Source organism: Lissotriton vulgaris, chromosome 7, assembly GCF_964263255.1.
Source record: "Lissotriton vulgaris chromosome 7, aLisVul1.2, whole genome shotgun sequence".
Classification (NCBI taxonomy): Eukaryota; Metazoa; Chordata; class Amphibia; order Caudata; family Salamandridae; genus Lissotriton; species Lissotriton vulgaris.
The window spans coordinates 615,045,175-615,072,010 of record NC_141695.1 but is presented as its reverse complement, the minus strand read 5'-3'; the positions used below and the strand labels follow the sequence as shown (position 1 = coordinate 615,072,010).

General features: G+C 44.4%; 1 protein-coding gene across 2 annotated transcripts in view; it reads right to left on the bottom strand.

Moving 5' to 3' along the window:
- Positions 1–362: 362 nt before the first annotated feature.
- The window catches only part of GRB2 (growth factor receptor bound protein 2), a 313,545-nt gene continuing 287,071 nt past the window's right edge, over positions 363–26,836 (bottom strand). Inside the window, exon 6 of one of the 2 annotated variants that reach the window (XM_086930763.1) lies at positions 363–3,188. In XM_086930763.1, coding sequence (XP_086786889.1) covers positions 3,003–3,188 — 186 coding nt within the window. In that variant the 3' untranslated portion in view covers positions 363–3,002. The remainder of the gene's footprint in view (positions 3,189–26,836) is intronic. The other variant, XM_086930764.1, reaches the window with a different exon arrangement.

Genomic DNA, 26,836 nt, shown 5'->3' with positions numbered 1-26,836 from the left:
TATCCTTCCACTGTCTCGTAGTGCTGTAATTAGATGATGTATTGTTCCATTGTAAATGTCAGACTTTGGTGTGCAGTGGCACGGAGGAACTATTTTCTCATTTCCCTCACTTCCAACGATCCACTTCCTTTGGCTACGTTTGCTCTATATATCTACCATATACATACATACATAGATGGTGTGAATACAACTCTTTAAATAAAAGCAGGAATTAATGCTAACAAATTGAGTTACACTGTAGGAGGGTTCTTTCATACAAAAACCGAAATGTTACACTTTTGCTCCATCTTTGATTGCCCATGCTTTGCGTACTCTGCGAGCTAATGCAATAATCAGATAAATGACAAATACAACATGCTGGATGACTGAACACAGCACAAAAGCTTTATTATTCACAGTTTATTAGTTGCTATCTAGGAAATGCTGCATCAGTTAGATTACGTACAGAAGCCATTTTGTTTATTTAAACACTGATTTTGTTTTATATATATGTACACACAAGACAGATGTCCGACAAACACCGATCCCGAAAGAAACAATCAGATGTCCAGGGAAAAATCCCAGAGACTGCTTTCAGGCAATTTGGGAAAAGAAGCTATATAAAAAAGAAAAGCGATGACAGATAGGGAGAGGGAAAGTAAAACAAGTACAGCCAGCTTCAACCTTCAATGGAACCCCAAATAGAAATGCATTAACTGAAGGTCGTAACAGTTTGGCAATTTCTTAGACTACAGCAACCAACCAGCTCTAATTGAAAAGCTGAACCCAAGCCAGACCGCTCTTTGATCCCGTCTAATTCCAATGGAAAAAATAAACAACCAGCAGCTCTCACTGCACACCTTTGCAAACACATTCACTGGTGCAAGCTCCATCCAATGAATGCATCTACACCATTGCTGATATATAACATTGCCAAGAATATTAAGTCTTCATACCCCTTTTAAATGACAAATTTTAAAGATAATTAAGAAATAGCCTCGGATTCACCCATGAGAAACAAATCTAACCCAAAAGTCTCACTGCAGTGTTCCAAAACCAACAGACATATTGGTAATTGCAGACCATGAACAGCTTTCGCTCAACAAAGTAATTGAAAATCTAATGTTTCATTCCCAGTGATTTACAAAAACATACTTTCTCCAGCTTAAGTTTTCTTGTTTTCCTCCCTCCCAATTACGTGGAGAGGCCAGACTGTAAGGCAAATAAAATAAGGCAAATAAACGAAAACAGGAAGTATGAGCTTTCTAAAACTCAACATGTGGGGACATTATGACGTCTTTAGGCATTAAAGGCCATAATTAAGGTAAAACATTGGCAACAAATATCTGAATTCCGCACGAGCTTCCAGCTACTGCGGTTCTTTTATAAATAATACTGCACGATCAAGACTTTTAAGTGCCTGCAGATCCAGGACAGATGCCTTTCACTTCTGACACTGCAGAGCTTGTGGAGAAAGACACAGAGAGCCATCTCATGTCCGGGGCCCCCACGCTTTCAAACTCCGTTCCTGTGCAAAAATCCAGGGTTTCATAACTTCAGAAAATTGTTTAAGACCTGGCTGTGTTCTCTTCTTGAGATCACTGCTGGTTTCCCATCTTCTTAGCACCATTAAACCCACTGCCGGTGTGTACAAGCCCTTAACACAACCGAAACTGAAGAGTCTGTAGAACGTGGAGACACCCTCCTCCCACCCCCAAGTATTGTGTTGTCTGTGGTACAAGGCAGAATGAACTATTCACCTAAGCCAGGTCTCAAACTTCAAATAGAGGCCTTGGGATCAAGAAGCAGACACATCTATTGTTCAGCTATTAATATGTAAAGCTGTTCTAAAAACAACCCAAATAACTCACCTGAGTGATAGAAGGAATATTTTAGGCTTGAATAATAATGCTGCAGGGTATGTGTGGCATTATCGCAAACTATATTTTAATACCAGGTCCTTATTGTTTTAGTTTGCCTCTGCAATTCAAATACAGGTTGTGCATGAACATCTTTCCAACGTGTAAACTACCTCTCTTGGAATAAAAAGCAGCAAAGGCTTGGGACTAACGGTGATTCGCATGTGCCTGCCATGCATTGAAAATGGGAAGGTGCTGTAAAGTATTAGATTAACATTCGCATCTGAAGGTACTCGTATTTTTACACCAATACTATCCACTCCCACATGCTCACCTTGTGAAGACATGTACAACAAACAAACAAAGTTAACATTGCAACGTTAGTCGAGAAAGTTAACCTGAAACTTTAAGGACTGTTGCTACATCTTAAAAAAAAAAAATTCAACAAACAAATGAAAAGAAAATCCAGGAAGAAGGCACTATGGAAAAATAAATGAAAAAGTGCTTGGACATCTTTTGAATAAAAGAGAGGAAAAAATGCAGCGAGGTCACTTGAAATATGCCTGAACTTAAAATTCAAACCAGGCCTAATATGGCGGCTGCTGGAGGGTTGGGAGGTGGTGGTTGGGAACACGCTGCACACAAGACCAGCAGAAGACTGCAGCAGGAAACTCATAGATCAACATTCAGTGAAGAAGGCATAACACCGGGTGTGCTGAGGCAAGACATGAGAAGCATCTTTCTCTTCTCGGCTCAAATCAGACAAACCATGATTCCCTTTGCATAGAGATAAAATACCAGCAGTTTATCATTGATCAGGAGGTGAGAGCTTTTTATGGCATTTAACTGCATGCAACGAGACAGACACAAGAAGTAGGAGAGAAGGGATGTGCAGAAGGAACAGGGCACAGGAGCAGCTGTTGAAATCTATGTATAAAAAAAATCTCTCTTAATTTAAAGGTAAGTTTTGGCATTCAAAACCAAACGTCCCCTCCAAAGGGAATCCCCAAAAGGTTCATAGAAGAGGCCTTTGCACTTTCCAGAGGGAGAAGATGGGGGGGATCCCACCACTTGAAGGCTTCTCCATCCTTTGGACAGTACGCGGTTTTTCTTTTGCTGGGGTCCTCCCTCCTCTGTTATGTATTAAATACTCTGATCCACTTATTAAACGTTGCGGTTCACAGGGGTGACGTAATTGCGTGGGAACATGCCCGTAAGCCCGTGACATGCGCCCTTCCACCAGTTGGGGTCGGAGTTGTCAATGACCTGGATGAAGTCCCCGCGGCGAAAGCCCAGTTCCCCTTCTTCCTGTGGATCAAAGTCGAAAAGGGCCTGGACATGTGTTGGCTGCTGTAAAGTAAGGACAGAAAAGAAGTTATTGCCCAATTGTTGCATAGGGGTCCAGACATTTAAGCACTTATATTAAGAGTTAGGAATACATACGTTTCTTGTAACTTTGTTTTTTCAACTCATGCTTTGAACCCTTTTGCCCTGTCAGGCCACCTCTCTCGATACTATGGGACATAATGGAAACTAGGCTATTCTTGGGTCAAGTATTTTACACGGTCATCAGCAACACAGGAGCCAGATAATACAATAAACTCACTGAAATGCTGAGTTTTAAAACTTTCACTTTCAGGAAGTAGCGAGGTCAAACATTCAAGGACGACTCTTGAAGGAGGGATGCTTGTGTGGGGCAACATTCCATTCAGCTAATATGTGTATACCGCATAAGGAAAAGTTAGTTCTTTGTAATCCTGGCTCTCTTTTAGGAAAATATTCATAAAAGTGATAAGCACTGAACAGTCATGTATACATGCTGGATCCCAGAGTACTTATAAACACACACACACACCCATCCCCCTATATTACACTGTAAGCTGTACCAAATGTGTAGTTACTGTTAAGTCAGCGTTTCCCATGAATATATGTTTTTGGTTTTTATAAATAAGTTTGATATCATTTGACAATTCTGCACAATACTTTCTAAAAAAAAACAAGTTCACCCTGTTTGGGTTCAGCATGGCAAGTTTTGCGCAGATATGTCAAGTCAAGTCAATACGAGCTTTATTCGATTAGTTAAAATCATAAAAGCAATTACCTTACATATAAAATCAGCAATTCATGTATTAAAAAGCATTTCTTATAAAAACAATTCACGTATTTACATTAAAAATAGAGCATTCCATAATTAGACTAACAGGTGGCAATTATTAACACATTTCATGGATTATTTAATTTCAGTTTTCTAGACTTAACACGCATAGCAGCAACCAAAAAACTTGCGACCCCAAATATTACTCTGATGCTACTCAGGAGTTGTAAGTAGCGGAGAGCGGGACAAACTTGTATGAACCCTGCTTCTCTCAGGATAGGTATTAAAAACAATCTCCTACATTCATCATAATGGCCGCAAAACGTAATAAAGTGCATCAGTGTCTGATCAGAGAAATTATCACAGCTACAGGGGATAGATGTATCGGATTTTCCCCATACTGGGTAATTCCCCAAGGAATACTGGATGATGTTAAGTCTAAATCTCACCAGGAGATTACGATGGTAAGGACGAGTCACAATGGTCAAATAGGTTTCCACTTTAGGGGTAGTCTGAAGTATGTAGTTAGCCCTAACCCCCGATTCTTGGACCTCTAATTCCTCCCGTTCCATCATCACACGTTCTAAGAAATTATTCTTGATCCACAGTACATCGTCCTTCTTGATGGTACTCGGGGCAAGATATAGTTCAGGCCTCCCCAATTTAAGAAAAGTGTTTTTAATGTAAGCCAGCTAAGAAATTTTATTGACTTTATCCAGCGCCATACAATCTTTGAGAATAGAATGATTTAGACTGATGTCGGGATTCAACCAGGTCTTGGCCCAGCAGGTCAAAGGTGCCAACTGTAGTTGATCACTGATGTAGCCAAGACCTACCTCGGTATGGACTTATAATACTGGGGTTGATTGGGGGACCACTAAAAGATCTGAGAAACTTATTTTCTGCCACCTGGACTTCATCTTGTGGTAGATAGCCCCATATGGAGGCACCATACTAGCTATTGATAGGCTTTATGATTTATAAACTGCCAACAATGCTTCTATTGGACGTGAACCCAAGCGTTTAGCAAAGCTCAATAGAGCAGAATTAGTTCTGGTGACAGCTAAGCCTTTAGCAATTAATTGTGGTCTCCAGGTACCCCTTTCGTCAAAAAGGACGCCTAGGTAAGTGAAGACCGGGACTCTGGAGATTTCTTCACCGTTGCAAAGAAACTTACCAAACTTTACATTTTTGGAACGCTTCCCTGCAACCATAACGTGTGATATTTTGTTATTTACCTGCAGGTCCAAGGAGGACATAAATACTCCAAAATTGTCCAAGAGTTTCTGCAGCCCTACCCCAGTACGGGCGAGCAGTACTGCGTCATCCGCGTAGAGGAGTACCGGCACCAAGTACTCCCCCACACGTGGGACGTCAGGAGTGGACCCTTTCAGGGTTATTTCGAGGGAGTTTATATATAGGGTGAATAGGAGGGGTGCCAAAATGCACCCCAGCCTTACCCCTCGTTTTGATTTAAAAGAACCTGTAGTTCTACCCTCGCTATTAGTTCTAATAGTGGCCCGCAGATCTTGATGCAGACCCGCTAGATAATGTACCAATGGGGGATCAATCCCTATGTTAATTAAAATTGCCCAAAAGTTTACCACGATTGACTAGATCAAAGGCCGATGTTAGGTCCATAAAGGCCATATATAGCAGACCCTCCTTAGCCAAGGTGTATTTGCTAATTAACACATGGAGGTTAAGGCATTGATGACGAATACCCCTTTTGGACCTGAACCCATATTGTAATTCGGAGAGGACCTTACTCTCTTCCAGATGTTTGCCTAATCTCTGCAGAATGACCCTGTCCAAGATTTTGACGGCAGATTCAATCAGCGAGATAGGCCTATAACAGGCAGGGTCAGATCTTAAACCTTTTTTAAAGACGGGTATTATAGATGAAGTTGCCCAAGATGGGGGAAACCCCAAGTTATTGTGGAGTTGAAGACATTCGTGAGTATCTTAGTCCATAACTCCAGGGGGGTCCTATAAAGGTCTGCGGGCACACCGTCTGGGCCCGGGGCCTTATTTTTCGTCATCTCTACAATGGCCTTTTTTACCTCCATTTCCTCAAATCGCAAGAGGTTCTACACCAATTTCTAAGGGGTCCATCATTAATGTGTTCTCTTCAGCACTGTTGTATATTTTACTAAAGTGGGCGACCAATGTCTCATCGGGAATCACAGAGTCCATCACCGAGTTATTTATACCAGAAAAGTAAGGGTGGTTTATTGCAGCCCAAAATTTAGAACTGTCCTTCAACACATCTGTTGACATGAGATTGTCCCAAGCCTCCTCCTTTATACATTTTTTACGGTTAGCCATAGCAAATTTATAATTTTTTCTAAGTGCGGCCACCTTTTCCTTGTTTCTCGGTTTTGGTTTTAAAGCAAACAATAGTTCTTTATGGGCTTTTGAACAAGACTCATCAAACCACCTTGGCTGATCTGGGCAATCCCTCTTCTTGTTACATCTTAGGTCAAGTCTCACTTGTGTGCAAATAGTGGTGAAAGAATTTAAGACCTTTTTCCCATCTGCCACGTTATCTAGGCATATTGCCATGTCCTCCTTAACTTTGTGCTCTAGTTCCTTAATAAAAGTGTCTGGGACCACCTTAGCCCAATTGAGCCTCCTCCCCTGATCTTTGGGAATGAGTTTATCAGGATTACAATCCTCGTTTGCCTTCTGGTTGTCTGTGTCCTCCCCCCATGTATAGTCATGATTAGAGGATTATGATCACTGAAGATCGAAATTGTGACCTCTATTGAGGAACAAACCTGTACCACACCAGGGGAAACGAAAATGTAATCAATTACAGTTTCTGCTTCTCTACCAACAAAGGTTGGGGCCCTTTCCTCCCCTCCGCTTGCCTCAACTTTATAGAGATTGGTGTTTGCAAGTAGATCTTCTAACAACTCGCCTTGGGGTGAGTGCTCGAAATGTGTGGAGATTGAACCAGGTGGGCCTATATTGTGTTTATCCAGACAATTCCAAACACATGGATGGATATTAAAATCTCCCATTAAGATTGTATCGAATATAGCAGTTTGTGTTGACTTGTAATGTTCTAAATAAGAAGCCAGTGTATTTAGGTGCAAGTTTTGTGTGACCTTCTCTGGCGCATTATAAAAATTCAAAATTAAAATTTTAGGGTATTTGGGACGACTCCATTCTAGTCCTTGTAGGTTTGCTGACAGAAACCCCAAATTTCTAAATGAGCCTGGAAGTTTAAGTGAGGTTAAAATACAAAGACCCCCTTTAGGTCTACCACCCTGTCCTGCGGTGGCCTTGACATGAAAGCTACAATAACCACCTAGATGAAAAAGATCACTTGTGTCCTAAGTCTCTTGTAGAGCAATTATCTTGTGTTGTACCACAAAGTGTATCCATCTTGCATCTTTTATTTTTTTACCAAGCCCCGCCACGTTTCAACTAATTAATTTGTACGAGGAGTGGGGAAGCAATGGATTATCCGGTGTAATGTTAGACGTGTTATCAGTTTCTGTGTGTAGTTGTCAATCATTTATGTCCAGGCTTGATAAAGCAGAGAATCTGTTTGTTAATACTAGGTCAGGATTAAGACCTGTGTCCATCCTATCACTCCGGACTGTTTTTACTGCCCTCAGTGATGCCTGGTAAGATTGGTAGGAGTAACGCATAGTGTTATTGACTTTCAGAATAGGACAAGGAGTCATAGGGACTATGGGCCGACGTGCTGCAGGTTGTAGAAAATTGGGTGGCGGATAGAAAAAGCCCAGGGGAAGTGGCCTAATACCCTGCCCATCTAGGTATGAGCCATCCCAGAGCAAAGTGTCCACAATATTTGCTCTGTCGAAGTTAACAACTACACAGTCTCCTGGGATGGTCTTTTTACGTTTCCCCACCCACTCAACTCTTCTGGCCGAAATGATACTTAAAGCAATATCAACACTCCCACTACTAAACTGTGAGCACCACCTTTTAGTTCTAATCAGGAGATCGTTGTCAGGTTCTACAGCTCCAGTTTTAAGAGATAGGATTCCTGTCAGTATTACCACTAGCGGAGCAGCTTGTGGGGGGAGATGTAGTGTAGATAATTTAGGGGTACGGTGGTTAGTAACATATCCACTTTTATGTGGAGAACTTGGGTGTATGCCCTCATCATGTGACAAATGTTGTTGTGCCTCAGGTGTAGAAACTGGCCTCTTAATCTGATGACTAGAATGTCCCGACGTAGTCTGCATACCCTCCCCCAGAGAAGGCTCAGTGTCAATAACCTGACTAGACGTCCTGATTTGGTTAACTCCTATGTCCTTAGCATCAGTGAGAACTGTGAGGTGTGACCTAACATCTTTTAGAAATTTGCCAATATTTTCACATTTCTTGACTATGTTTGCAACGCAATGATTCAAAGAGTCCACAATATCCTTGCCAATGTTCACAAGAATAGGCTCCAAGTGGGATTCAATCAGTTCCTCCGTTAGTTCCAAAACATTTGTTGGGAGCCCACGATTCGGAATGTTGATCACATTCCCTTTGGTCAAATTAACGGTTTTCTTCCTTTTGGTACCTTTACTAGTAACTTTTGAGGTATCTTTGTGTGTTCTAGTCTCCCTTCGGCTGGCTCTCTGGGAAGTGTTTATACAAGTTTGTTGGTCCTGGGCACCTTGAGGCGGGTTAACCACAACAATGTCTGGTACTAATGGGATCGGGGGTACCCCACTTGGGGATGTCACAGAATTCTGAGTGGGCATGATATCAATGCGAGAGTCAAGACCCAATTCCTTCTCGACTGTAGCAATCTGATCATTTAATGCCCCCACAGCAGAAGTTAGATAAGAAATAATAGTTTCCGATTTTCGGGGCACCTTAGCCTTCTTACCTTCCCCTTCTTTGGTGTGTAATTTTCGCTTCCCCATCCCGCAGCCAAGAGGGGTGGCCCGGCCCGACCTCTGCTGGCCCCTGATGGCCACAGATGGCCCGCCCTCTGCCCGGGCTCAGCCCGGCGTCGCCCGCGCGCGTCCTGCGAGGAGGGAGCCCCAGCCCGCTATTAAGCGCCTCTGGGCGTGGGATCCTGACGCGGCTATCCGCGTCCCCGTCGACAGCAGGGGACGCTGGGGAGTGTAGTTTTCCCTCGCTCTCCCCTCTCGGCGGCCGCGATGTCCTGAGCGGCAGCGGGGGAGAGCGGAACTAGTCAGCTGGGTGTCCGGGGAACCGGGTAGGCAGGCAAACAGTCTTGGATGGTGTGTAATGGTGCCCTCACGAGCAGACAACCCCACTCGGCCGCAGCCCCAGCCCGCTCTTAAGCGCCTCCGGGCGTGGGATACTGACGCGGCTATTATCGTCCCCGTCGACAGCAGGGGACGCTGGGGAGTGTAGTTTTCCCTCGCCCTCCCCTCTCGGCAGCGTGGGAGAGCGGAACTGGTCAGCTGGGTGTCCGGGGAACCGGGTAGGCAGGCAAACAGTCTTGGATGGTGTGTAATGGTGCCCTCACGAGCAGACACCCCCCTCGGCCGCAGCCCCAGCCCGCTCTTAAGCGCCTCCGGGCGCGGGATCCTGACGCAGCTATTCGCGTCCCCGTCGACAGCAGGGGACGCTGGGGAGTGTAGTTTTCCCTCGCTCTCCCCTCTCGGCGGCCGCGATGTCCTGAGCGGCAGCGTGGGAGAGCGGAACTAGTCAGCTGGGTGTCCGGGGAACCGGGTAGGCAGGCAAACAGCAGGCAAACAGTCTTGGATGGTGTGTAATGGTGCCCTCACGAGCAGACATATAAGAGGGGAGATGGCAGTGGTTAGAGAGTTTGATGGATGAAGGAATAGGAGGGCATTAAAGGGTGGGTCAAAACTGACTTTCGCCATTTCAAGTCTTCTAGATAGCTTTGTTCTCCGTTACCCATAGATACTGCTTAAAAGAATTACACCGAACTTGGTATAAGAATAACACTTCACAGAGGTGTCTGCTTATTCAGTTAATCTGTTTCAGAACTAAGTGTTACAGTAATGTATCAACAGGCCTGCAAGCGTTAAGTTAGAGATATTGGGACCCTTAATTATCCAACTGTCTTTGAACCCAGTTTCGAGGACAGTTCGCAAACCCAAATTAAAAAAATAAACCTGATTCTATGAACCTTTTTTTACCCCTTTGTCCACTTTGAATCTGCAAACTTATAGCTCGGTGTGCACACCCAAGGGCCAACAGGCCAGCAACTAGACAATATGGTCTCTTGCGGCCACCACAGAATTATACCATATAAAGACACAGAGTTGTTACTCCCTGACCCCAAGCCATAAAGTAGGACTCCTAAGGCCCATCCACACAAACAAACGAAATATAAACCACTATTTACATTGTGAGGTCTGCAAACTCCTCTTGAGTTCCCAAACCCATACAGACAAGGCCCTTTCATTTGTAAAGGCTCTGCACAGTAGGGTTTGGCCCCCTGAGATGTGTTAAGCACAGGGAATGGCCAATAGCTATGCGCAGAAGGGAAGGAAATAAGTTTATAGAAGTTGGATGATGTATATAATTAAAAAAAAAGCAATTGACTGAAACCTACAGATAAAGTGAAACTATGGTTAGGATTGGTTACAGCACCTTGGTGTATGTTAAAAAACGCCTAATAAATTAAATGAATTCACTGAAAAAACAGTTAAAATGATTGTTACAAAAATCATCTAAAATCTACTCCCATTTGAGAGTTCTAAATGGCTCAGCAATCGCTATCTCACGCAACAGCCATGCAACCATAACTCACACACTGAATGTAATGCTTATGACCTCACAATATTATAAGTAGCACCTAAGAGCAAAATATCAATACATAAAACACACACTAAAACTAAATAATAAACGAAATAATACATTTGTCACGTTGATAGTCTTAATGGTATAGTGATATGTAATCTGACATACAAGATCACTTATAACATTTATAATTGGGTCTCACACTTCCAGTGCTTTATTTGAGCCAGTGGCTTTCAGTGCTCGGCACTTGCCAACACCGACATGTATAACAGTCATATGGTGGCGCTGTTTGTCACATGTTATGTTATGTTATATGTTATTTTGTGTCTTTTATAGCGCTCGGCTACTCAAGGAGTGTCCCGGCGCTTTATTGACAGCCTGAAAAAGACAAACACAACACATAGATTAAAAGAGAACGGGATCAACGGAAAAAAAGTCTAGGAGGCAAAGAGCCAAGTTTTCAGGCTCTTCCTAAAGGCCAACAAGTTTGAGGTGCTGCGCAATGTCAGAGGCAAAGAGTTCCAAAGCTGTGGAGCTCGAGACATAAAGGAGCGACCTCCAATACGGGCCTTCCTCACGCGAGGAACAGTAGCAAGAAACGTCGACTCTGATCTCAGAGATCGAGATGGACGATAAAAGACAAGCCGCCTTTGAAGATACTTAGCCCCTGCAGCATACAGGGCCTTGTGTGCCAGAGTTCGGGTTTTAAAAACTATCCGCTTCCGGATAGGCAGCCAATGAAGGGACTGCAGCAAGCCAGAAACTCGGACTCTCCTATGCAGGCCCAAAATGGCCCGGGCTGCCGCGTTCTGGACCACCTGCATCCGTTGCAGGAGATATTCCGGCAGGCCAAGATATAGGACATTAGAATAGTCCAGTCTTGAACCAATCAAGGCCTGTACCCTAGTCCTCCTGTGGTCCTCAGATAGCAAAGGGAGAAACTTCCGAAGCATACGGAGGAGACCAAAACAGGTGTCAGTGAGGGCAAGGACCTGAGATCTTAAGGTCAGGCCGTTGTCAATTTTGACCCCCAAATTCTTAGCCAGCTGAGACGAACGCACCGGAGGAGACATGTCTGCGGGCCACCATACCTGCCAGTCCGGATCGGATTGACAGCCGAAGAAGAGTACCTCCGATTTGTCTGAGTTGCACTTGAGGCTGTTCAGTTGGAGCCATTGAAAAACAGCCCCAAGGCACTCACGGATACTCTCTCCATCAAAATCCTCTCCTTTCCGACAGGTAAAGAGCAACTGGGTGTCGTCGGCGTAGGATACGATCTGGGCCCCGAAAGACTCAGCCAAGGCCGCCAGAGGGGTCATAAAGATATTAAAGCGAGTCGGGCTCAACACAGAGCCCTGCGGGACTCCGACTCCCAATGGCGGCATCTCGGCAGAACTAGAGGAGGCCCAGACCGTTTGTCGGCGGCCAGCCAAGAAAGATGTAAACCAGCTAAGCACCGTGCCCCTCAGACCGATTTCATGAAGTCTGATAAGCAGACCCTCACGGGGGACGGTGTCGAAGGCCGCCGACAAATCCAGCATTATCAACATGGCTCTGCCACCCGAGTCCAGTGTCTTCTTGATGGCTTCAGACACCTCCAGCAGAGCCATCTCAGTGCTAAGATTAGGGCGAAAGCCCTATTGAGTGGAATGGAGTAGGTCGTGTGATTCCAAAAAGTTAGAGAGCACAGTGTGCACGTGCTTCTCCAAGATCTTAGCCAATGCAGGAAGGAGAGAGATGGGCCTATAATTGGCCAAGACCTCGGGATCCAAACCAGGCTTCTTAATAAGGGGGATGACCATAGCCTGTTTCCAAGCCGGTGGGACCACTCCTTGGCTCAGAGAGATTCAGGAGGGGATTCACCAGCGGATTCACCACTGTCGCCATCTTCGCCAGAAATTTGGCCGGACATGGATCGAGCGGCGAGCCCGATTTGAGATTGGCCAAGAGTGTAAAAGACGACGGAGTAGAAATAGGCAGAAAGTCTGTCAGGACTGACCCTTGGGGAACCGATGGAACTGGTCCGTTCTCAAAGTAAGGGGAGACAGCAAGCGGCCTCAATGGAAAAGAGTCCTGAATCAGCTTAATCTTAGTAGTGAAAAAGCATGCAAGATCCGACGCCCACGTCTCGGTGGGGGCGGTCTGGGTCGCATTCGACCGTGGGGCAGTGAATTCCCTAACGATCGTAAAGATCTCTTTGCAGGAATTCGAGGCAGCCTCAATCCTCCTACATTTAGAGTGGTGCACAACAACTGTCGTTTATTAATTCAATATATATTAAAAATGTCCAAAACCTGCCGGCCAAACTGTTCTTATAGCTTTAGGGTCCTGGAATAGTCTGAATTGTCACACTAGTAGGACTGTGAGGGTTATTGGCTGTGTTGGTATTATCATTGGCAGCGCTGGCAGGGAAAAGTGCGGGTGCAAGCAGTAGTGGCCTCCCCACGAGCGCCCTGGAACTGATTTTTTTTTTTTTTTTACAAATTAAGCACTGCTCACATCAACAGTGAGGTCATGAGCATTGCAGTCATATTCATGTATGTATGTGGTATTTGGAGATTGTAAACCTAGCCAAAAAGTCAGAGGACCGTTGTAGCAGGTCAAAGGCAAGCAAGAAGTCAATGCATGATGGAGGCAGCTGACTACTGGAATGTTACTAGAAGTGTGTCTTCAGTGCATTCCTGAACTGGAGCAGGGTTGGGATGGTCCTTATGGAAACAGGGATTTTGTTCCAGATCCTGGGTGAAAAGATGAGAAAAGGCCTACTTCATTGTTTTTTTTCATTTTAGTCCCCATTCTGATGGTGGTCAGATTATAATGGCTTCGCAAATGATGCAGCTGGTATTGAAAATGGTGCCAGCCATCAAGGGATGGCGTTTCATCAAAACTGGGGTGAGAAGGGGGGAACCTCATCATTCTGATCATATGTTGATGTGATCATATTTCTTCCAGTCCTGGAAGAAATGTGCTGCAGTGTGAAGGATATCCTTAGGGGCTGCCAGTATGGAAGGCCATGGAGCAGATGCTACCAACATCAAATGCAAGAGTACGTGGGCATAAATAGAAATCTGAAGTTGTGTTCTGGAAGGAACTTTTCCACATCCTTTAAGAGAAAGCGCTGGTCCAGGAAGTCTGTTTATCTGCCAAAGTGTTTGTGACGATGAAGTAGTTGTCCCAGGTGAATCCAAGAGACTTGGCATTCAGTGAAAGTTGGGGTTTAAAGAGTCAATGTTCATGTATTTAAGGCATATTTGTACTTTTTCTTCCTTGTTCTTGGCAAATAAAAGGAATTTTGCTTTGATTTGACGCTGAACATCCAGGTCCTGATGAGATGCAGGCAGGATTTGAGGTGTCGATCTATGGAACATAGGAGACTTTAAGGCAGAGTTATGTATCTGCGGCATATTGGGGAATCTTGATATTGTTAGCTGTGAGTAGAGTCCCAAGGGGCTCAATCTAGAGGTCGAGGATGACATGAGAGACTATGAATCCTGGGAGTCTCTACAGGTTATAGGAATCTTTTGAGACCTGTAGAAGCCCATGTCAACAAGCTGGTGTTGATTGTAAAGGTAAAAGGAGCGCCAGTGATTGACATTGCCACAGAACGCCGTTTGAGGAACAAGGGTGTGTTTGAGGGCAGTGGCCGTTTCTGTCAAATGGCGGCCGGGCTCCGCTCCCTTTACATTTGCAGCAAAAACTTCACAATCATACCAATACAAAAATCCGTTTATTTTGCACTGGTAAGTTGCTATAAAACTTCGGGCACTGTCTGCCCCACTCACTGGGTTGTTGCTGTGATCTTTCGTCAATTGCTAACTGGGGACACCCACGTGACAGACTCCCTTTCAGCGTTCCTCCCCCAGGGCATGCTCAAATTCTATGTGAATTTGCCGGGCTGACAATCTCATTCCCCTGAGGCCTGTGAGGTCATCAGCTTGGCAAATACTGTGCATCAAGGGACAGTCTCCACCCCCTGATGGCGTGGGGGTAAAGTTAGCCCTGGGCGTTTCATATGAAAGCCCTGCAGAGCTAAGCTTCCCACGTCAATCAGGAAGGGGAGTGCATTGTCACCCCACCCTTTCCTTACTCGTCACAGGGTGGGGCGGGATCCAGCCTGTGACGAGTTGTGGAAGGGTGGGGTAGACTGGCTCCAGGCAGTAAATAGAGTCTGTACAGACTCGAGCTGACTTGTAGTGTGTTCCTGAGACACAATTGCTTGCCGTGCATGATTTGGAGCTGGACACCATTTAAGCTCCGGTGTATGGCTGTGTTTGAGACACATAATTTGAATTGTGCCCATTTCAGGGTCTAGTCCTGCTGCTCTGGTCCTCACTTGGTCTTTAACCGCAGCCACTCTTCTGCTTGGGCATAGTTCACACAGTCTCCTTTGCTGTCCCTCCCTGTACTGACAAACACACACTTAATACCAACATGTGTGATTCATCAACAGGCAGTTCTGTTTGCCAACATACCCGTTTGCCTTGAACAGTCTGAGGCAAGCTTGTCTGGGCGTGGGAGCCATTTTACCGCTTTTTCCTTTCTTAAACTGGCTGTAAAAATCTATTTGCTGCTACCTACACCAGTTAACTAACCGTGTCGAGAGAGAAGTGAATGTTTTCGATGAAGCAATACGCGATCTAAATCTGGATTATTTGCATGCAGACAAATACAAGCATTGTAGGCGCCATAACCATGCCCATATGTAAACAGACTCCCCGTGCTGGTGATATATGACATAGCAGCACCCGTGGTACATTATGGTGAGTGATGGAGCTTAATGTGCGAGCTGGCGTGCGCGTTCTTTATCACAATGCAAGAATCAATGCCACCTCCGGCTAAGACTCGGTGTTCAAACAGTTTGCTTTGATGCATATATTAATATGTATTGGTACACAGAGATTGTTTCTTGAAACAGAGTTCCCTTCATTCCTTGTTTTTCCAGTTTGCCGAAAAAATTGCACGCCACGCTGCTGAGCCAATGCCAGTGAGGCAAGGAGCAGAGAGTTGCGGGGGCAAGATTGAGAGCGTCCGAGCGCCTTTCAAGGGCTGCTCGAGTGCTGCCGTAGCTGTCCCCCCACGCCCCCCGATCGGCTGGTGTGGCTTGGACTTGAACAGATAAGCAGCGAGCGAGCATCAAAACAGCAAAGCGGCCGTGCCAGCACTTGCAGAGCCTCACTGCACTTTGGAGACTCCCCCGGACATAGGGAGACATCATTGGGGGGTAGTCTCAAGCGGTGACTCACGCAGTGACTAGTTCCAGGTCCAGGCCTGTGGACCGTGTCCGTGTCTGTGTTTTCACGCTGATCGTGAGGGCGTGGGCTTGCGAGGAAGACGCCGGCTGCTTTTGGTTCGGCAGCTTCAGACTCTAGACTCCTTGCTCGCTGCCCCCGCAATTTCTACACTGGCATGCGCATGAGCACTGCAAGAGCGCGGCTGAGGGGGCAAGCGTCAGCACCCATACAGAAGCATCATACAGCCCAAAAACAGTGCACAGATCTTATTTCACCCCACGGAGGACGCCGCAAAACGCACAAAACAACTGCAGCAGCCGTGCATGTGGGCTCAGAGCTGTCTGCAGCGGCGTCACTAGGGTTGGTGTCACCTGGTGCGGGTAACTCATGGTGTCACCCTCACGACTTACCGCATGGACCTCCTCCGCTCCGAGTCCGCCAGTGGACACAGATGGCAAATAACAGGACCATACAGAATCCTTAGTAACGTTTGTATATGTACGTCCCATGTTTGGTAATAACTTACAGCCGCATAGTGTCTACTCAAGATAGTAGAGCAAGACAGAGACCATGTAGGCCTATGCAAGATGCCTACGACTTGCCCACCTGCACGGACATATAACCGGCACATGCACACTCGGAGATAAGTCATTGTATCCCTTGGGCAAAGGTTTGCCAACACCAACTTAGCATAGAAAGACGATTAGCAAGATAGACGTTAGGAGGCCTATTCACAAATGCATTTGGAGTGCATAAAGTAGTGTTCCTGTTGAATTTCTTTAGGCACTATGACATGAGTTTCTGAATTGTCCTCAAAACATCTAAAAGTGGAATAAATGGGAACACTGTGGGAGTATTCAACACAATTCGCACAAACAGAAAGGACAGTGCGTTTACTATTTGGGAGTTGGACATTTCTGGACTGGCTAACAGAGGCATGTAAGAGTATGTTAAAGAGTACTACTCCTGTAGAACTACCACTGAGGTCTCTCCTGATACGGCCTCACCTCTGCTGCGCTGCACTGCACTTCCAACCTGCCTGGCCAAAGACTGAGCACGTTACAATCTGCTGATTGACTGTACCCTGCAAGCCATCCAGGTTCTTGACTAAGCTCCCTGAAGCATGTGGTAATGTGAAACATAAACCTCAACCAGCATTTTTCCAACTATCTGTAGGAATCGTGTGCAGCACCAAGGAGTGTTTTTGACTGGTGGCATTTCCCACTTCACTGCCATTTCTTGGTAGGGGAAAGCACCAGCAGAGTAGTAATTGTGTTGTAGCAGCCAATAATGGCAGTATGTTCCTGATGCAAACATCGGAACTGCAGGGGAAGAGGACTCTCTACAGCTCACCAGCTCTGACACTTTGCTTCTTGACACAGCGGTCTTCAAAAAACTAAAACTCGATATAGACCTTCTCAAGCTGTGCACATAGAGTCTGGAATTCTATCCCACCTACATTCTGGACTAAACTCTGTCTTGCAGCTTCTAAAAATGAGAACTCAAACAAATCCTTCTTAACTCTTACTTCCCCATCTCCTTCACGTTAATACCTCACATATATGTCGAGGTAGGACTCGGCGACATCCCTGGGCTTGTGATACTTCAATCAGGTGATTAGCCACGCTCTACAAATTCACGTAACATAACAATGCACACATCCTATCCTATACATAATTTGATGGGTTTTTGATGGGGTTGTCATTGCAGGACCAAAGATGGCCAGGCCACATAACGTGAGTTTAAGGGAAGACATAACAGTTAAATCAACCATCAGTAGATCAAAGTTCTGCAGAGCTACAGACAAGTCTGTAACAAGCATAAACAGGTTTAGGTTCTGTGTCCTCTGGAAGGACTCACGTCTAGCTAGGGATGAGTGTGGATTCTCCAAGATGGGTGTCAGGGCACTGTAGAGGGACTCTGTGTGGGGGGGGAGAAAAAATCAGAAGGCAACCTGGAGATAAACTCCAACTTATACTGCACTCACCGGCTAACACCACATAAGAATACAGCGTGAGTTAGAAGAAGGTACTTGTTACAAATAAAGCATACATACATGGTACTGAACGAAACTAGTTAAGGGGAAATGACTAGTTAAGGGAGAGTCTAGCATATTTTACAGAGTGGATGTCAATTGCCTCCTCTCCTGAAGATACCAAGGATACCAGTAAAAACCCTGGGGCTCATTTTATTTACAAGCTCCTTGCGCCGCCAGTCCGCCACTTTTTTCCATATTAAAAGTGACGCACTGGTCAAGCAAGGGGCTTGTAAATAAGCCCCCCTGTTCCACTCACTAGTCATAGCTGCCACCAGCTAGCTGCGTGTCTCCCTTAGACTGGTGAGGGGGCACTGTTCTAACAAGGAGCATGTCCAGTGAGATCCAAGATAGGAAGCCTTTCGCCCTTACAAAAAATCTGTTCTGCCTCCACCCCCCCCCCCCCCAAAAAATACCTAATCCAGTTGACTCTGAAATGTTATGTGTTTTGGCGAAGGAACTATGCCAGCAGTGTTTTAAGAAGGCACCATTTTCTTGTTGTTTTTAAGCAATCTATGGTTTGTGCACTCATAATTCACACATATTGTTTGACTCACCATCAGCCCTAACTTCGAGCGGTAAGTCTGACATATTGATTGTGTAAGGCATACTTTACACCCAATAGGAATTTCATGGTGCAATGTTAATACTCTGTAATAAAGCCTATAGATGGCTATTTTGTCATATAAAATCTCACAGATTATCTTGATAGAGGAATGATTTTGGTGTTGTTTGCCCCCCTGACAACCCTAGGGGTCGAAAATTTCCACTGTAATATTTCTTGTTAGAATGTCTCCGGAAGACCTGCTGAGCTTAGCTGTCTGCCAATATCTTGTAATAAAAAAAATGTAATACAAAAATCTATCAATGTAAAAAGCTATAGATACAGAGGGCCTTTCTGTCAACCTTCTTCTGTCTGTGGCCATGCCAGAGCTTTAAAAAGTGATAGGATATGTTCATTCCCTTTGCAAGATGGACAACTGTTGGTATATTTAGCTTTGTTATTGTAAGCATATGCCTGCTGGGTTTAGAAAGCAGCATGTTTTCAATTTTCTGCTTGTATCCTTTTTAATTTATCTTTTATATCTTGAGGAGTGTATGTGTTTTATCACGGCTATAACAGAGGGAGAATGCAATAATGAGTCAGTGGATGGTTGAATGAATGCATGAGTTCAAATATGAGTGGCAGAGTGCATATATGAGGACATGTCAACTGTCTAAACCCATCAGTAACACAATAGGCACTTTCATTCATAAGCCAAGCCTATTGGCTTTGCCAATGCTCGTATCCCAAGATTTCAAAGATTCTATGTCACATTACTTTCTTCTTAAATTCTCTTTCTTGCCTCCCATTATTTATTGGTGTCCCCGTTACCCTCTCCCATGTTTTTCTTTCCTTATTCCTCTCTCTTTCCTTTTCACATGTTCTCTGGTGCTCATCTACCTTCTCGTCCCTGTAGCTCAGTTTTGAACATGGCCATCACATCTTTAATCCTGGGAAGTGGCAGACATATCCTAAAGTATGTCTCCCTTCAAAGACTTCCAATGCCCTTGTAAATAAGACACAAAACCCTCCCTACCAGCTACAGGAGGATTTGGCAAGGTATTTGCTAAGAATTAGATTAGAAAGTACTTACTATCCTCTAGGTTTGAGCACCAGCCTGAAAAAGTGACTACTATTTTGTAGTGTAGACCTTACCTCTAGATCCATCTAAATACAGTAGATTCACCTCCAGGGTTTATAATAATATGATTTAAAAACACATCATTTAACTATACAAAGTGTAGATAGAGGAGGCGGAGACTGGCCTGCACCTAATTCCAAAGTAAAAAAAAATCCCCTACAAACTGCCAATATTTTTTTGAGAATTCCAATTTGTTCTGGAAACGTATGTGCCATGTTCTCACGAGTTAACTTTAAAAACATATTTCTGTGTGATTTTAAAACAGGAAGGATGGTAGCAAGCTTTTATTTTTTCTCAAAACAAATTAAAAGTCAATATTTTAACGTCATCAAGCATCATCAAAGATAGCTTTATTCGATTTTTGTAGATAAAAAACCATAAAAGCACATTTAAGTACAAAACAGTAGTAATTTCACTCATTTAAAACATGATGCACAGGATAACAATTTTATATGATTAAAAAGAAGAGCCTAATTACAAAGGGTGTTATATAAAACTTATAAAAACATTTCAATCCATCGTCGCTCTACACTTAACTGCATATTTCAGAAATTTAGCTACTGCAACCACGGTAATTTCATCCTGAAGCATATATAATTTGATTAAGGCTGGCCTACATTGCCTAAGGATCCCATATTTTTAGCAACGGGACCAAGGGCCTCTTTCTTCCCCATTCATAATATTTACAGAATAGTATAGAATGGATATTTGATTGCTTGGAGATGTTATCACAGGGGCAGTTCATCAAGTTGGCCGTCCAATCATTTGCGGTAGGAAATGTTAACAGTCTATAAAAACAGTCAGTCCTCATCCTAGTTAGCAATAGTCTCGTGTAGACGGAGTATATAGGAGATAAATAGTTCGGAATACCTTCTCCGTACAACAAGAGAGGATGATGAGCAATAGTTGGCTTATTGCCCTCTAAATGAGAGCGCCTATCTTCAAGTAGACCTAGGCAACATTCTTTGAGGGCCTTTTTCGAGATTGAGGAACATGACATAGGATTTTCAAACAAATCGGTGTAACCTATGGAATTTAAAAATTTGCTAACATAAGAAAGCCATGGGATTTTCCGTGAAGCAGCTAGGGCCATACAGTCTCTGATCACATCCTTACTGAAATCTGTTTTATTCGAGGACCATATCTTATGCCACAGCAATATTGGACTTGTCTTAATTATGTCAATGATGTGAGTCCGGGCAAGCTCGTTATGACAAATGGTAGCAGAGGTGGATCTGGGTGCTGCTAACATATCTCAAGAAGGCATTCTCAGTGATTTGAAGCTCACGGCAGTCCGCCATACCCCAGATTCCTGCGCCATAGGTCGCTGTAGAAATGCATTTTGCTGCGTAGATATTAAGCAGGATCTGGACCGGCTTGCCGCCTAATTTTTTAGCAAACTTCTTTAAGGCGCCGATTTCTCGAGAGAAAGCCAAGTTACGAGTATTAATAGCGGTGTTCCACGTTTCCCTATTGTTAAAAAGAACACCCAGATAGGTAAAAGTTTTTGTTAAGCTTATCTTTGTGGAATTTAAGAAAGTGTTGCAGTGTGTTTTTTTTTTTGAGCTACAGCACATAGTAATGGTTTTACCCACATTTATCTTGAGTCCTCTCATGCTCATAAATGAGTAAAAACCTGTCAGTGCTTTCTGGAGACCTAGCTGTGTTCTGGACATTATGACAGCGTCGTCCGCGTAGAGTAATATTGGGACTGCCATGCCATTAATTTTTGGGTAGTCTACTTCCAGGTTAGCCAGGTGGTCTGCAACACTATTTATATAAAGATTAAAAAGGAACGGGGCCAGGATGCACCCCTGTCGGACACCTTTTTTTATGGGAAAATTTTTGGTGCATTTTCCATTTTTCCCATAGCGGACCATATCCCCTGCTCCTCGATATAGTTCCTTTATAAAAGCAAGTATATTTGCGTCAATTCCTAGGTCCATGAGGGTGGTCCAAAGTACGCTGTGATTAAGGCAATCAAATGCTGAGCTTAGGTCAACAAAAGTCATATACAGGTTGCTCTTCTTTACCACAGCCTATTTGTTTGTAATCAGGGCTAAATTGAGGCATTGCTCCACCGTGCCAAGGCCAGAAACAAATCCATATTGAAATTTAGAGAGGACTCCATTTTCCGTGGTCCAGGCTTGCAGTTGATTCAGCAATACTCTTCCCGTTACCTTCATCATGGAATCTAGCAGGGAGATTGGCCTATAACATTTTGGGTCCATTCTATCTCCCTTCTTAAAGATAGGAATTATTATGGCTTCCTGCCATGTTGTAGGGAAGCCTTCCGATGTATAGGAATTGAGAACGTTTGTGAGAAGGGGGGCCCATAGAGGCATGTTATCCTTAAATATGTCAATTGGGATTCCATCGGGACCAGGAGCTTTGGAGTTTGCACTTTCCAGTATGGCCTGTTCAATTTCTGGGAGTGTGAAATATGTATGGAGTGGAAATATGTCTGTCAGAGTTCTCTGAGAATCATTCTCATGTAAACTCCTTGATCCGAGGTTATTTGATTCAATCAGCTCGTCTAGTTTGTATAGCTCTGTGAAATGATTGATCCAAACATCCTCTGTGATGGCGATTTCTAGGAGATCTGCCGTCCTCTCCCTAGAAAATGGTGCATTCACTTCCTTCCAGAAATCCGTGTTATCCCTTAAAGTGCTAGCTTTTAGTAATGCCTCCCAAGCTGCGTCTTTAAGTTCCCTTTTTCTTTTCTTGATTGACTGTTTATATGCGAGACGAGCTATTCTAATTTCTGTTTGTTTTTTTGGTAATTTTTTTAGTGTGTCTTTGAGGGTATTATGGGCTTTTGAGCATTCTGAATTAAACCAACCTATACTCTTGACCCTGAAGTTTTCTTTTTGTTTCCTGGTAAGGTTTTTCTTAATAGTAATCGCTATTTTTTCAAAAGCAGTTTTTACTGCAGATGGATTTGAGGAGTATTCAAGATAGGTCACAAAAAGGTAAGGGTCTTCCGTGATCAAGTCTTTCAAAAAGGTGTCTCTATTTACTTTAGACCATTTTATGGAATAGCCATTTGTACGTGCCAGGTAGATTGAGTGACAATAAAGAGTTTCCGTTATATCCGATGTTTGGCTAATACTAGGGCCAACATAAAGTTTGGCACTGATCTGATAATGATCACTCATAACTATGTCCTCTCTTCTAAATTCCATGGCATCCCTATGATGGCTATTTGACATCAATATAAAATCTATTGTAGAATTTGACCCTCTTCCATGAAAAGTAGGTTGGAAATCGGTCATTGGCTCAGTTAACTCATTGAAAAAGCCTAAGTCCCATTCATGTATCAGTTTATTCATGAGATTTCCAATATGGGTATGCTCAAAGTGGGTAGTAAATTCGCCATTAAGGCTTCTTATATCACAGACGCTTGAGCCACTGTGGGGGCATAAATGACAATTAAAGTCGCCCATCACTATGGCACATCTTTCTGAATTGTCCCTTCCCATTCCCCTGTTCAGGACATTTAACAGTTCATCTATGAATTCTGCTTGCTCGTCCCTCACTATATTATTATATAGGTTAATTAGGAGGAAACTAGGGGCCCCTTTTCCCTTCACTAAGAATGCCTGCATTGAGTGTCCAATTTTTTTGTTCTTAGATCTACCTTGAGATAAATCCATTGTCTCTACCATTAGGTTAGCCCTGTTTGAGGCGTATAGGCAGAGGCCACCTGAATGTCTACCCTTGCTGGTCTGAATAGCCGGGGTGAAGTTGGTACTGAAACAGTCTAGATTAGTAGGTTCCAGGTCCCAACATTCCTGTAGAGATATTATATCAAAGTTATTAATCAAGTTCAGGAAGGTTGGGTCTGCCGCTTTTTTAGAGAGTCCAGCAATGTTCCAAGTTACAATGGATATATTTTGCCTTGAGTTATTTCGACTGGCCTGGGATATTCCTGAGTCTGCTTTTAGATGAGTTAGAAGCCTATCTCTTACTGCTCTAGTACCCTGAACTAGGGACTTCTCTCGAGTACCATTCGGTAAGGGTTCAACAACTCCCCTGTTGCTAGACCGGTTATTAATCCCTTCGAGAATATCATTTGTTGATAAGTGCAGTCTAGAGAATATTTGCTCATTGTACGGGACATTGTTATTTTCCCCTAATTTTTGATTAGCCAAGTAGTGGGTTAGTTCATTTATTTGGGTATGAGGTTCCCTAGAAGCTATAGGGGGCCTGGGATTTATCGGTTCGAGCTCCATGGTTCTTGGGGTTGATGATGGTCAATCTACCATTTCTAAAGGAGAGAAACGTTTACTGGTTGGTATTCCCCTCCATCCTTCCATGTAGGGTTGCTCTCTTCTTGGGTTCCAGGACCATGCCTCCCAGTCCCTTCTCCTGTTTCGGGGGTCTATTTGAGTCCAATTCCAATCAGGGCGTTGGTTCCAGTTATATAATGGTTCTTGATCATAGTCATACATTGGAGGATAGAAAAAGGACAGACGATTAGCGTCAATACCTCCTTTTTTCTCCAGTGTTGACCATGAGCAAATATATCTAACCGTGCCTGGGTCATCAAAATTTATTATGACACAATCCCCTTGTATTTTTTTCTTTGTTTCCCCAATCCAGGAAACCCTGCAAACAATTGAGAATCTACTGTTACAATTGGGGGGGCGGTCTATTTATACTAAGCCATTGCTGCACTTTGTTTGTTAAAGACCAGGTAGATTCTCTCGTGTTTTCAGGAAGTTCTGGGACCCCCTTGAGGATCACGGTGAAAGGACTTGCCTCTGGGGGAAGATTAATGGGCCGCCTAAATCTCCCTCCCTTTTTGGTGTTGTCTCCCTCCTGTTGTACAGCTGGAGTCTTAGGTGGCAATGTCTTTGGTTTGTCTGTTTCAGATGGTCCTCTGGGTGTGTCTTGGATTATCTGTGTCGAATCCTGAATCACTTTTTGTTTTGTTTGTGGATTAGGCGTGGTGGTAGAAGTTTTGGGTAGTGATGTTGGTCCTAAGGGTTTCTGTGCAGTAGTAACTTTAGTGCCACTCACCTTGGTAGTTCTTAATGTATTTTGTTCAGTTGGTTTATTTAGGTGGGTGGTGAGCTTGGCTATTTGTTTTTCAATGCTCATTAATGTTCGCTCCATTGGAAGTAAATGCATCTTGATCAACTCCCCAATACTAGCCAACAGTTGTTTATTTGAATCAATTGTAATACTCGCACCCTCCCCCTGTCTGACGCGTCTAGAATTAGTGGTGATGGAGAAGGGTCATCTATAGGTTCAAGCGTGGAATTTGCATCATTATGTTTTGGAGGCGGTTGTCAAGCTTTTTTGTTCTTTTTGGAGGCATTAGCCAGCTGATGTTTATGCTCCTTCTTGCTCCTAGCACTTTTTTGTTTTGGGATGGCTCCCTCCCTCCCTCTTCCCTTTTTCATGCTTATTCAAAGATTCTATTTGAGTTGGTGACACAATTTGGGTAGGGCTCATGACCAGGAGCGGGGTTTTCTCTAGGTCTTCCCTTGTCTCTGCCTCCAATGATAGTTGTGAAGCAGATAGATCTATGTTGTTTGGGATGGTATGAATATCAACTGGAACTTCAAGCAGTAATGGGGCAATTGCTCCTGGCTGTATGGGAGTTGTAGCTAGAGCCAATAGGCCCATTGAGGACCTTCGCGCTATAGTCCGATTCTGTGATACTCTTCTTTCTAGAAGAATAATGCCCTGATCGATCGCCTCATTTGCCCTTGTAATAAATTGATCAATCGGTCCAGTGATCTGACCTAGCCCCTGGGCCGTCTTACTCCTGCTTCCCCTTGTACTCATGATCTACAATGAATATCGACGCTTGTGACACAGATAACAATAATAGCAGTATCTCGAGGGAAGAATGTTAGAGGGGGGGCCCAGTCCAGTCTTACCCGGTCTTTAACGGGCTTAAACGGGCCCGCCCTTGGCCCGGGCTTCGCCCGGCGTCCCGCGAGACGGGTCTGGTGACGATTTTATGCGCCTCCTAGCGCTTCCCGGTGACGCGGAACACCGCAAGGGCTGCTGGATAGTGAAGTCCGCCCCTCGCCGGTCTCCACTCGGGGGCCCCGCTCTGGGTGACAGGTGAGCAGTCGGGCAGCGGGAGTTAGGCGGGCGGGTCTGCGGTAGCTTCTCTGGCTCAGCAGAGGGTTCGTGGCCAAAGGAAACTGCAGGCAACAGCACGCTCAAGGAAAGTTCCCCCACTCGATGAGTCTGGTGACGATTTTATGCGCCTCCTGGCGCTTCCCGGTGACACCGCAAGGGCTGCTGGATAGTAAAGTCCGCCCCTCGCCAGTCTCCACTCGGGGGCCCCGCTCTGGGTGACAGGTGAGCAGTCGGGCAGCTGGAGACAGGCGGGCGGGTCCGCGGTAGCTTCTCTGGCTCAGCAGAGGGTTCGTGGCCAAAGGAAACTGCAGGCAACAGCACGCTCAAGGGAAGTTCCCCCACTGGATGAGTCTGGTGACGATTTTATGCGCCTCCTGGCGCTTCCCGGTGACGCGGAACACCGCAAGGGCTGCTGGATAGTGAAGTCCGCCCCTCGCCGGTCTCAACTCGGGGGCCCCGCTCTGGGTGACAGGTGAGCAGTCGGGCAGCGGGAGACAGGCGGGCGGGTCCGCGGTAGCTTCTCTGGCTCAGCAGAGGGTTTGTGGCCAAAGGAAACTGCAGGCAACAGCACGCTCAAGGAAAGTTCCCCCTTTAACGTAAATAGCCACACGCAGAAAACTCTGCTTAGTGTAGTAGCAAATACAGTATTCGCGAGAATTATGGAAGTTCACAAGAGAATTTCTTTTTACCTTCATTCATCGATATCAAGCTATTAAGATGAGAAATCAGAAATTTGCTATCTCTTCCTTCCTTAAGATGGAGCAATAATTTATTTTAGCCTTTATTTTAAAAAGTGAGGTTTGTTTCATTTATTCTTTTTATAATATACATACAATTTATATTTATGTACTATACCATTTCTTTGGGAATACTCCTATGTCCCTCCTTCAATTAAATTTTTTAGCATCTTTTGTTCTTTTTGTTTACGATATTGTTACCTTGAAATAACTTCAATTTGTCTATTTGCCTTTGCTACTATTTTACATCTGCTAAAAAAATGCTAAGAAAAACGTTCTGACCCCCAAATGAACGGTGTTCACACTACACAACTGAAAAAAAATGAAGAAACGCAATCAGAAAAATAAAATTGTCTTTTTCTCCAGCCATGTTTACAGCATCGTTCT